We start from the raw sequence: 13,110 nt of genomic DNA on the forward strand, positions 1-13,110 counted from the left end.
AGATGGACAGGGAAAGTGGTTAGGCTTTCTCTTAGTATCTCTTGATGGCATTGAAGAACTCAAGCCTATTGAAAGATTGTCTTGTTTAGAAGAATCTGAGGCCTTTCTCATGAGAGTTGCCGCTGTCAAATCTACCGTAAGAGCTGCTACTGTCTGAAATCTTCTCACAACTAAGCTACAAGTTCATATCACTTTAGGCAGCCCAACCTCTATACATATATGAAGTAACATACAATATATCCTGCCCCAGGTGTATATGAGATCCGGTGTATATCAGCTGTGGAAGAAACTGGAAACTGAAATAATCCACTTCCAGTTGAAAATTATAATACACCCAAGCAAAGGAAAAAATTAAGTTTCCAAAGCATATTTCTACTTTAGCAAAGGAAGGAAGGGAGGGAGGGAGGGAGGGAGGGAGGGAGGGAGGAAGGGGAGGAAGAAGAGAAAGGATGAAGGGCACAACACATATATTAATTGAACTAGAAAATTGTATCTATTAGAACTAGATCAAATACCACCAAGTACTGTCTCTGAGTGAGCAATAAAATGGGATAAAATATTTTTATCTTTTACCACCTCACTCCCTTTTTAAAGTTTTGACTTCTATTAACTAATATAACTCACTAATGGCATTGTTTGAAAGTTGTCTAATGGTTTTTTAATAAATTACAGAACTATGAGTAAAGTCTTAAGGAAATAATATGACATTTGCAATTGTTTCCCTAGGGATTTAGGAAGTAATAAGATTGAAAATCTTTCACCACTTGTCTTTAAGGATCTGAAGGAGCTCTCACAGTTGTAAGACTGATACGAATTTTGTATCTTTGTTTTTTAATTTATTTTACTTTTAAAAATTGTGATTAAAATATACATAATTATGTATATTTACCATTTTAACCATTTGTAACTGTACAACTGTGGCATTAACTTCATTCACATTGTTGTGCAACCATCACCACCATCCATCTCTAGAACTTTTCCATCTTTCCAAACTGAAACTCCATACATATTAAACACTAACTCCCCATCAACCCCTGCCCCTCCAGCATCCATCACTCTGTTCTGGCTCTATGAATTTGGCATTTCTAAGTACCTCATAAGTCAGTGGAATCATACATATTTGCCCCTTTATGACTGGCTTATTCCACTTAACATAATGTCCTCAAGGTTCATCCACAGGTTGTAGCATGTGTCAGAAGTTCTGAATAGTATCATTCTGAATAATAATCCGCTGTATGTAAGTACCACATGGTGTTTATCCATTCATCCATTGGTGGACACTTGGGTGGCTTCCACCTTTTAGCTGCTATGAGTAGTGCTGCTATGAATGTGGGTGTACAAATATCTGTTCAAGAGCTTGCTTTCAATTCTTTGGGTATATAACCCCAGAAGTAGAATTACTGGATCATATGGCAACTCTATTTTTAATTTTTAAAGGAAACACCATACTCTTTTGCATAGTGGCTACACTAGTTTATATTCCCACTATCAGTGCACAAGGATTCTAATTTCTCCACCTCTTTAACAACACTTGTTATTTTATATTTTTTGATAATTGCCAATCTAATGGATATGAAATGGTGTTTCATTGTGGATTTGATTTGCATTTCTCTAATGATCAGTGATGTTGAGCATCCTTTCATGTGCTTATTGGCCATTCATGTAACTTCTTTAGAGAATACCTATTCAAGTCTTTTGCCAGCTTTTAAACTGGGTTGTTTGGGGTTTTGTTGTTAAGTTGTAGGAGTGTATATATTTTAGATATTAAATGATTTTCAGATATATGATTCACAAATGTATGCTCCCATTATGTAGGTTGCCTTTTCACTCTGTTGACAGTGTCTTCTGATGCACAAAAGTTTTTGATTTAGATGTAGTCCAATTCTTGTTTTTCTTTTTCTTTTGTTACCTATGTTTTTGGTATCATATACAAGAAGTCATTGCCTAATCCAATGTCATGAAACTTTTCTCTTATGACTTCTTCTAAGAGTTTTAAAGTTTTATCTTTTCTATTTAGGCCTTTAATCCATTTTGAGTTAATTCTGTACATGGTGGAAGCTAAGGGTCTAAGCTCTTTTTTTTTTCATGTGGATATCTATCTGGTTTTCACAGCACTGTTTGTTGAAAAGATTGTCCTTTCCCCATTGAACAATCTTGGCACATTTTAAAAATTATTTGACTATATATACAAAGGCTTGTTCCTGGGCTCTCCATTCTATTCCATTGTTCTATACAACTATCTTTTAGCCAGCACCACACTGTTTTGACTACTGTAGCTTTGTAGTAAGTTTTGAATCAGGAAGTGAGACCTCCAACTTTTTTCTTCTTTTTCAAGGTTGTTTTAGATATTCAGGTTCCCTTGAGATTCCACACGAATTTTAGGATGGATTTTTCTATTTATGCAAAAAAAAAAATCATTGGGATTTTGACAGAGATTACACTGAGTCTGTAATTTGCTTTGGGTAGTATTAACATCTTAACAATATTGTCTTCCAGCCCCAAAACACAGAATGTCTTTTTTAACTGATGTCTTCTTTAATTTCTTTCAGCAACATTTTGTTTTCAAAGTGCAAGTCTTTCACCTTTATTCAGTTTATTCCTAAGTACTTTGTTCTTTTGATGCTATTGTAAATGGAATCATTTTCTTATTTTTCTTTATGGATTGCTCATGGTTAGTGTATAGAAATGCATTTGATTATTGATTATTGTTTGATTATTATGTGTTGGTTTCACATATGGCAATTTTGTTTAATTTGTTTATTATAATAGTTCTGACAGTTTTTCTGTGTATGCGTGTGTGAAATCGTTAGGGTTTTATACACATAAAATCATGTCATCTGTGAACAGAGATCATTTTACTTCTCCCTTCACAATTTGGATGCCTTTTATTTCTTGCCTAATTGCTCTGGCTAGGACTTCCAGTGGTATGTTGAATAGAAATGGCAAAAGTGGGCATCCGTGTCTTCTTACTGATTTTAGAGGAAAAGCTTTCAGCCTTTCACCATTGGGTATGACACTCACTGTGGCTTTCCTATATGGCTTTTATTATATTAAGGTCGTTTCCTTCTGTTCATAGATTGTTGAGTCTCCTTCCATTCTTTCATACAACACATTTCTTCTTATTGTCATCCTTCCTCTCTTCCCTTCTTTCTGTAGTCACTGCCCCTCCCTCACCCAACTAATGGTCTAATCTGCAATAAATTTCTTAAAAAGTGAACCTACCCTGAGAAGTTCCCTTTAATCAACAATTCGTGTTTCAAGGTGTTGTTTTGCAAAGATTCTGAAATTTTCTCCATTTACACTCAGCTACACTGTCACTCTGACCTCTGATTCTTTGTTTCTAACTATAGAGCCTTTTACTTTTAATTTCATGCCTCACAAATTGCTAACACAATATGCCACTCTTTGATATGATTTATTGTAAAAAGCATTCAATGTGATTTCACTAATTCAAGTTTTGGCTAAATGAGATTCTTCTTTCTTTCATTTAAACCACACCTGATGATAGGCAAAACCTGAAGTGGTGTAGCTTCCCTTTGGGTACCCTGCTGCTCCTCTGGTGGGACCATCTCTGGACCTCCCCACCTTCACGCTTACGTTCTCTCAGCTCTTTCATTAACGCACTTACTGACAGCCATGCACTGGCCTAAGAGTTCTGTTTCCATTAATCCATTTGAATGTCCAACGAGCCCTAGGGGTCAAGTGACATTGCTGTATTTTTTTTGTTACTGTTTAAAAGTAACCCTAAGTCAAGAGACACACTTTCTCTTTACTCAAATACTTTTTAAGAATTGACCTATTGCTGCTCTTTTTTTAAAACAGGAATCTTTCCTATAACCCAATCCAGAAAATTCAAGCAAACCAATTTGATTACCTTGTCAAACTCAAGTCTCTGTAAGTATACACCTATGGGGATAGTTTTATGATGTAATTTTTATTTACATACTAATAGCTAATAAATTCTATAAAATAAGATTGATAGGATCTCAAATCAGAAGCATTAGTCCCAGGATATTGGTTAAACTCCAGAAAAACATATAGGATGAGTGCTTGCTGGGCTACAAACAGATAGCTATTAGTTTAATCTTTCGTATTTATAAGCTACAAATTAGAAAATGATTAATAATTTCATATATTTCTGTAATCACCAGAAGCTTATATTGGATTGTTTGATTGATCCTCTGAAGTCATCTATGCATATTTATTCCTTCATTAGCACTGGGTATCTAAGAATTTATTATAGCCATTGTTATCCCAAGATGGAATGTTCTAGATGATATGTCATTAATTGCAACACACACATAAACACACACACACAAATTATGTTAGGATCTAAGAATTGCCTTAAGAAGGTAAGCTTCAGTTCTTTTAAGTGTTCCCTCAGTAAAATGGCATTTATTAGAAAAACATTTATTATTTAAAATTATTAGAAAAACTTCAAGAACGTAAAATGCCTCTGCTATTGCAATATTGTCTAAAAGATAATGCTTGTTCATTTATTTCAAAAATATATATTGAGTAGTTACTATGCAAAAAACATTGTTCCACTCTCTATTAGAAGCCAAAAAATTCAAATAAGCAGGATATATACATATAAATAGCAGAATCAAAAAGGCATTGGGAGAAAAAATGGGTTATTATGGGATCATATGAAATCATGTGTGTGAAACTTTTGAAAATTGTAAAGCACTGTAGAATTTAAAGAATATTTCATTCAATAAAAAATTTTTTTTAATAAAAAAATGTTTTAAGGAGTTGGGGAAGTGCCTAGGGAAGGTTAAGTACGAATGTTTGGTTCCAAATAAGTGTTAACTAACAGCATTTTACTAAACTGTCTGTCACAAAAACTCATTTTATTATACCCTGCATAACATATTTTGTTTGATAATTAATTTGATATTTTTAGCAGCCTAGAAGGAATTGAAATTTCAAATATCCAACAAAGGATGTTTAGACCTCTCACGAATCTCTCTCACATGTAAGCAGATGTTTTTTCTTGTTCTTCACCTTGACTTTAGTCTTTTACGTTTCCACATGTATTGTGCTAATACCTTCATACCCAATGCATCCAATCTATTAACATTTTCTACTGATTAATTTGCCTAAACGATAATTAACTCTTAAAGCGTTGGTATTGGGTGGGGTGATTTTTAGTTTTCCATGGTCTGGCAGAATGAAAGGAGTTTTGTCTGAATGTCAGACAGCAGGAGTGTGGAGGGAACCCACTCAGGCTTGTAAACTCTCCCGAGCCCTGATGCCACTCACTGATAGTCATGTTTGTCCACTCAGCTAGTAATTTGTGCACATGGCACAAATGCGACCAGATGAAGAAGTTACATAAACAACATAAAATAATTATAAATAATTCATGTAAATGGAGGAAGGGAAGAGAGAAATCCTCCTCAGTGAAAATTGCCCACAATGTCAGGGCATGATGTGCAAGGGTGTATGGATAAAGTGGTAAACCATGAAAAATCTTTTATTCAAACAGTGTGTCTCATCATGCCATCAATTACATGCTTCAGAAACATTTTCTTTAATTGAATGTAATATATAGCAGTATATATATGAAATATATTAGAATGGTCTCCATGCCAAGGTAATTAATTCCCAATAATATAGAAAGTGTCATGGCAGTCACCACCACTCTATAATCTTGCTTGTATTTTAAATCTAACAGAGGATACTGGGAGTTTTTTTCCCATAATTCCTCAAAGAGCATGCTTATAAAAGTTTCCTTGGTTGCACACAACATAAAACACTCTGACTAAATTAAGCAAAGCAGAGTTTATTGGAAGAAAATGGTGTAGGTCACAAAACCCAAGAAACAACTCAAGGAGCAGAACTGAACTGGGCAGAAACCATGGCAGATCCTGGGATCCAGGCAGCAAGAGTTAAACTACAGGACAATATACTGTCATTGTCAAGTTTTTATCTTGTATTACTACAACTCCTTATACTATAAAGATTACTTATATTTTTTGCCAGACTATATCACTTTAGGGGCAAAGAGATCTAACTTAAATCCTAATTTCTGCACTTATTAGAAAATTTCCTAGCAGATAATTTGCCTCCATTGAAGAGTCATCTTCTTGTATGGTGATACTGACCTCAACCTCATGGAGCTGATCTGAGAAGTTATTCTTGATACTTGGAAGATGCTCAATAAACGGTGCTGGTGTTGGTGGTAGCACAGTAGTAATTACTGATTATCCCGATGGTGTTTTATTAACAAGGGAGGTCTCTCTACTGATGAAAAAATTCATTCAACACATATTTATCAAACACCCTATTATGTACCAAACTCTAGTGTGAGGATAAGCATGTTGGCAAGTAGCCAACACAAATTCTATACTAGAAAAGCCATAGAAGCACAGAGGACAAATTCTCTTCCCCTGGGTTTGAAAAAGGAAAATCAGTTGCAGCAACCATAGGAGTTATGTAACAGTGCATTTATTAACACATGCACTAAACACTGAAAACCCAGTAACAAGTTTCCTTGGGTGGATTGTCCTGATCACATGCTAACGTTTGATTTATATTCTAAGACATGTCTAACACTTGTATGTTTATTACGCCTTTTTGCAGCTCTCACCCGCACATTCTTTTAAAAACCAAGTTAATGAGAATTAAACTTAAGGTTAAATCTTCAGTATCCCTAATGTTTTACATTCATTCCTCTGAGTCTCATATTAAGATGTTTTCTTTCTACTGAGAGAATGTAGAAAATAGATATTAATGTAGAGTGACACTGACTTCAGTTTAAAATCTTCTTTTCCCTTCTCTTTGCACATCAGCTATTTTAAGAAGTTCCAGTACTGTGGCTATGCACCGCATGTTCGCAGCTGTAAACCAAACACTGATGGAATCTCATCTTTAGAGGATCTCTTGGCGAGCATTATTCAGAGAGTATTTGTCTGGGTTGTGTCTGCAGTTACGTGCTTTGGAAACATCTTTGTCATCTGTATGCGACCTTATATCAGATCTGAGAACAAGCTTCATGCCATGTCAATCATTTCCCTCTGCTGTGAGTATTTCCTGGCTGAAGGGGAATTACAGTTTCAAAATATATGAAAGCGTTGCTATTAGACAATAAGTAATGAGAGCAATAGAATTATGAATTTTTTAAAATTTCTCCCCTTTGCTTATATGTTGTTTTCACATTCACTACAATGAAAATAAAATTACTTTAGCGATAAGAAAGAAAATAAGTTTTTAAAATAAGAAAACTCAGTCACCTTACACAGATTAATGAAGGGCTCATTCATTAATTTTTTTCTCATAAAGAAGCTTTTGTTCATTTGCTTTCTTCTCTGAAGGAAGAAGAAAGGGAATTTAATATTATTAAATAATTTATTTAAAATTATTAGATATTATAAATAATATTTTTATTATTTAATAAAATAATAATATTTTATCTAAGCATGTAAAATCTTTTACTGTAATCAAATTGGACCCTTTCATGGTTCCAGAGCTGTGTTTATTTCTTGTTTGAATGTCCAGTTCATGGATGCTGACTTCAAACGTTGTTTTTCTGGTCTCTGAGCTTCTACATTCTTTTCCATTCATAATTTGAAATATTTAAATAAGAAAGTGTTTTAGGTAGTATTAAATTTTTTAAGTTTTTGAAACGTGATTGCAAGGTATTATGTTAAATGAGGAGTACAATAGTAAATTAATTAATTAAATAAAAGCAAGAAACCAGTCCTCAAGGTGTTTATAATCTTGGTCAAGTGGCCTATAATTTACCCATACTACCTCAAGCAAGAATCAATCTATATGATGTTCTACTTCTTTACAAGTGCTGTGCCATGTCTTACCCTCGCCCTCACTCAAAGTATAATGTCGAACTGTCTTTTCATTGCAAGCTACCCAAGAAACAGGACTCAGAAATGGTTTACTACTTTGTACTGTTAGCTACACCATTTTGAGTTTGCTCAATTTCCCTGAAAAGGCTAGAATATAACCTCGGTGTTTAAAGATTAGGGTCAGCCTTACGATGTATACCATGATGTGGCTTTAGGTTCGTTGTAAAGAACGCTTACGTGGTCAAAAAAAAATCTCACCTACTCTCTGATATGTAATATTTGCTTAAAAAGCAAATACACCAAGAAGTGTATCACATTAACAGCTGATGTGGGGGATGGAGGAGTCTGAAAAGAGACAGAGAAAGATGTTCAGATGGGAAGAAAGAATCAGAGAGAACAGTTTTGCTTTGACCACCCCTGGGTGACTCATTTAAGCCCCTCAGAATTATACTGACTACAGAGTATTTCATAATTATTCACATCTTCAAAATGACAGACCTCAAAATTCATAGTCATTACTCTGTCATAGCAACTTCTGGATTACTTTCTCTGGGATTTTGAATTACTTAAGTTTCTTAAGCTGGGAGACTTTCAATGGAAGAGATGAACCAAATTATAACATCCCAATCTTGTCCCTAATTGAATGCTCATGCATTTTACTCATTTACTCAGCACTGCTAGGTGATGGGACTAGAACAGAAAGCAAAACAGACAAGATTCCTGCTCTTACAGACTGTGTGTTAGACGAAAACAGAGGAATGATTACATAATTGGCTGCAGAGGATGCTGTAAGAGTGCTTAGCAGGGAGAGTTGATGAAGTGGTCCTTACCCATAAATGAACTCTTAGAATAAAACTTCCCTCCCCCGCCCCCAAGATAGAAGGAACTTGGCTATTTGGGGCTAATATTAAAAATATTTCTGGGGCTTCCCTGGTGGAGCAGTGGTTAAGAATCCACCTGCCAATGCAGGGGACACGGGTTCGAGCCCTGGTCTGGGAAGATCCCACATGCCACAGAGCAACCAGGCCCGTGCACCACAACTGCTGAGCCTGTGTTCTAGGGCCCGCGAGCCACAACTGCTGAAGCCCGCGCACCTAGAGCCCATGCTCCGCTACAAGAGAAGCCACCATGATGAGAAGCCCGCTCACCGCAACGAAGAGTGGCCCCTGCTCGCCGCAACTAGAGAAAGCCCGCGCGCAGCAACGAAGACCCAACGCAGCCAAAAATAAATAAATAATTTTTTTAAAAAATTCTGCTTAATGATAACTCCATCTTACCTATTTATTTCTCTAAATTTGTGAAATTCACTGATCCCTGTAGGTGCCGACTGCCTGATGGGAATCTATTTGTTTGTGATCGGAGCTTTTGACCTGAAGTTTCGAGGAGAATACAACAAGCACGCACAGCTGTGGATGGAGAGTATTCATTGCCAGCTTCTGGGGTCCCTGGCCATTCTGTCCACAGAAGTATCAGTGTTACTTTTAACATTTCTGACAGTGGAAAAATATATCTGCATTGTATATCCTTTCAGATGTTTAAGACCTGGAAAATGCAGAACCATTACAGTTTTGATTCTCATTTGGATTATCGGTTTTATCGTGGCTTTCATTCCACTGAGCAATAAAGAATTTTTCAAAAACTACTACGGCACCAATGGGGTATGCTTCCCTCTTCATTCAGAAGATACAGAAAGTATTGGAGCCCAGATTTATTCAGTGGCAATTTTTCTTGGTAAGAAACTCTGTATTAGAAGCCCTTTCATTCAAATGCTAGAATAAATCACAATCTGAATCTCATTATGCTTTCTAATATTTACAACTTTCTATTTCAGATCTTCTAACCAGAATGGACATTGAGGGTGGATTGTATCAGAATCCCCTAAAGGGATTATTTTTTCTAAATTACCACTTCATCATATTAATTCTTATATGATACACTTTAATAAAAGACAAGATGCTAAATACTTGCATTTCATGCAATCACCCTAATAATACTAATCAAAACATATTTTAACTCTTTGCCTTTATAATATGAACAAATTCAAAGTAGCCACACAAGTCTTTGGCTTGGGAGCAGACAACCAAGTATGTCCTCTTGTGAAAAATATTCTCAAAATATAACAAAGCAATTGAATTAGCAAAAAAATTAACACAAGACAGATTAATTTAATAAGCCCAAGATAGTCATTGAATCACTATAATCTAATTTTAATATGCCATTTTTAAATTAAACATTTCATCATTCTTATAGCTTCAACAATGTTTAAATTTTTTTAATTAATGATTTTTGTGCCTTAGTAATTCTTACAAAGAACAAAAAACACACTGTGGTCTTTGTATCTTCTCCTTTACAATAACAGCTAAGGGTATGTTTGCTTGTTCTGAAAGAATGTTCTTATTCATTAATCATCATCTTTGTGTTCTTCATAGGTATTAACTTAGCAGCATTTATCATCATAGTTTTTTCATATGGAAGCATGTTTTACAGCATCCATCAAAGTGCCATAACAGCAACCGAAGTACGGAATCAAGTTAGGAAAGAGATGATCCTTGCCAAACGTTTTTTCTTTATTGTATTTACTGATGCATTATGCTGGATACCCATCTTTATACTGAAATTTCTCTCATTGCTTCAGGTAGAAATACCAGGTATGAATTTTTTCTTCCTGTAAAGAAATAAAAAGTCTGTCCATTAATATTTGCCTTATATATTTAGGTGATTCTATGTTGGATGCATATACATTTATAATTGTTATATCCTTTTCTTGCATTGATCCCTTGATCATTATATAGTGTCAGTCTTTGTCTCTTGTAACAGTCTTCCATTTAAAGTCTATTTTGTCTGATATGAGTATTGCTACTCTGGCTTTCTTTTGATTTCCATTTGCATGGAATACCTTTTTCCATATTTCTTCCTGATTCACTCATAAGTTTTTGTTTCTAGGAATTTATCCATTTCTTGTAAGTTGTCCAATTTGTTGACATATATGTGTTAGTAGTATTCTCTGATGATTGTTTGTACTTCTGTGATATCAGTTGTAACTTCTATTTTTTCATTTCTAATTTTATTTATTTTGATCCCTTCTCTTTTTTTTTCTTGATGAGTCTGGCTAAAGATTTAGCAATATTTTATCTTTTCAAAAAACGAAGTCTTAGTTTCACTGATCTTTTCGACTACTTTTCAGTCTCTATCTCATTTCTTTCTGCTCTGATCTTTATTACTTCCTTCCTTCTACTAACTTTGGGCCTTGTTTGTTCTTCTTCTAGTTCCTTTCATTAGAAAGTTAGATTGTCCATTTGGGATTTTTTTGTTTCTTGGCGTGTCCCTGAATCACTGTAAACTTCCCTCTTAGAACTGCTTTTGCTGTGGCTCATAGATTCTGGAGGGTTTTGTTTCTATTTTCATTCATCTTAAGGTAATTTTTTGTTTCCTCTTTGATTTCTTTGTTGACCCATTGGTTTTTTAGTAGCATGTTGTTTAGTCTACACATTTGTGTTTTTCCACTTTTCTTCCTGTAATTGGCTCCTAGTTTCATACTATTGTGGTTGGAAAAGATGCTTGATATGATTTTAGCCTTCTTAAATTTACTGAGACTTGTTGTGTGGCCTAGCATGTGATTTATCCTGGAAAATGTTGTATGCACATTTGAAAAGAATGTGTAATTTCCTGGTATTTTGGGGGGGGGGGTGGGGTTTGTTTGTTTTTTGCAGTACACGGGCCTCTCACTGTTGTGGCCTCTCCCGTTGCGGAGCACAGGCTCCGGACGCGCAGGCTCAGTGGCCATGGCTCACGGGCCCAGGCGCTCCGCGGCATGTGGGATCTCCCTGGACTGGGGCACGAACTCATGTCCCCTGCATCGGCAGGTGGACTCTCAACCACTGCGCCACCAGGGAAGCCCTAATTTCCTGTTTTTAATGGAATGTTCTGTAGTTATTTATGAAGTCCAACTGGTATAATATATCTCTTAAAGCCACTGTTTCCTTATTGATTTTCTGTCTGGATGATCTAGCCCTTGATGTGTGTGTGGTATTAAAGTCTCCTACCATCTTCTAATACTGTCAATTTCTCCCTTTATAGCTGATAATATTTGCTTTACATATTTAGGTGCTTCTATGTTAGGTGCACATATGTTTACAAATGTTATATCCTCTTCTTGGGTTTACCCTTTTATATAAGTGCCCTTCTATGTCTTTTGTTACAGACTTCTCTTTAAAGTCTATTTTGTCTGATATGTGTATTGCTAACCCAGCTTTCTTTTCATTTTCATTTGCATGGAATATCTTTTTCCATCTCTTCACTTTCAGTATGTGTGTATCTTTGCTCTAAAGTGACTCTCTTGTAGCTAGCATATAGATGGGGCTTGTTTTTTAATCCATTCAGCCACCCTATGTCTTTTTATTGGAGCATTTAGTCCATTTACACTTAAAGTGATTATTGGTAGGTATGTACTTATTGTCATTTTGTTACTTGTTTTCTGGTTGTTTTTGTAGTTCTTCTCTGTTCTTGTCTTCTTTTAGCATCTTCCCTTGATTTTCCTTAGTGTTATGTTTGGGTTCCTTTCCCTTTTTTGTGTGTGTATCTATTGTTGTTTTATGGTTTGTAGTTACCATGCCATATATATATTATATATATATATATTACATATATGTATATAATATATATTATATATATATGTATACACACACACACACACGTAAACTGATAGTTAAGTTCAAATGCATTCTAAAAGCTCTACATTGTTATTCCCCCCTGAAGTTTTGTTTTGATGTCATATTCTACATCTTTATATGTATCCATTAACTGTTTATTGTAATTAGAGTTGATTTTGATTTTACAAACTTTTGGTTTTAATCTTAGTACTAGCTCTTTTAAGTACTTGATCCACTGCCTTTACTCTATATTTGCCTTTATCAGTAAGATTTTTTTCCTTTATATATTTTACCTTTTATTACAGTCATTTTTTTTCACTTGAAAAAGTCCCTTTAATGGTTCTTGTAAGGCTGGTTTAGTGGTGATGAATTTTTTTAGTTTTTGTTTGTTGGGAAACTTTTTTTTTTAATACATCTTTATTGGAGAACAATTGCTTCCCAATGCTGTGTGAGTCTCTGTTGTACAACAAAGTGAATCAACCATATGCATACATATGTCCCCATATCCCTCCCATCTTGAGCCTCCCTCCCACCCTCCCTATCTCACCCCTGTAAGTCACCACAAAGCACCGAGGTGATCTCACTGTGCTATGCTGCTGCTGCTCTTTCAATTCTGAATAACATTGCCAGGTACAGTATCCTTGATTATAGGT

At 35.2% G+C, this 13,110-nt stretch overlaps 1 protein-coding gene across 4 annotated transcripts in view; it reads left to right on the forward strand.

The window, feature by feature from the left end:
* The window catches only part of RXFP1 (relaxin family peptide receptor 1), a gene marked incomplete at both ends in the record, with an annotated part of 108,676 nt that overhangs the window by 92,199 nt on the left and 3,367 nt on the right, over positions 1–13,110 (forward strand). For 3 of the 4 annotated variants that reach the window (XM_081241881.1, XM_081241882.1, XM_081241883.1), the window contains 6 exons: positions 727–798; positions 3,823–3,894; positions 4,907–4,978; positions 6,798–7,027; positions 9,129–9,539; positions 10,238–10,456. In XM_081241881.1, the coding sequence (XP_081098007.1) occupies positions 727–798; positions 3,823–3,894; positions 4,907–4,978; positions 6,798–7,027; positions 9,129–9,539; positions 10,238–10,456 (1,076 nt within the window). The remainder of the gene's footprint in view (positions 1–726; positions 799–3,822; positions 3,895–4,906; positions 4,979–6,797; positions 7,028–9,128; positions 9,540–10,237; positions 10,457–13,110) is intronic. The other variant, XM_081241884.1, reaches the window with a different exon arrangement.

This window comes from Mesoplodon bidens, assembly GCF_964165515.1.
Source record: "Mesoplodon bidens genome assembly, chromosome: 1".
NCBI lineage: Eukaryota > Metazoa > Chordata > Mammalia > Artiodactyla > Ziphiidae > Mesoplodon > Mesoplodon bidens.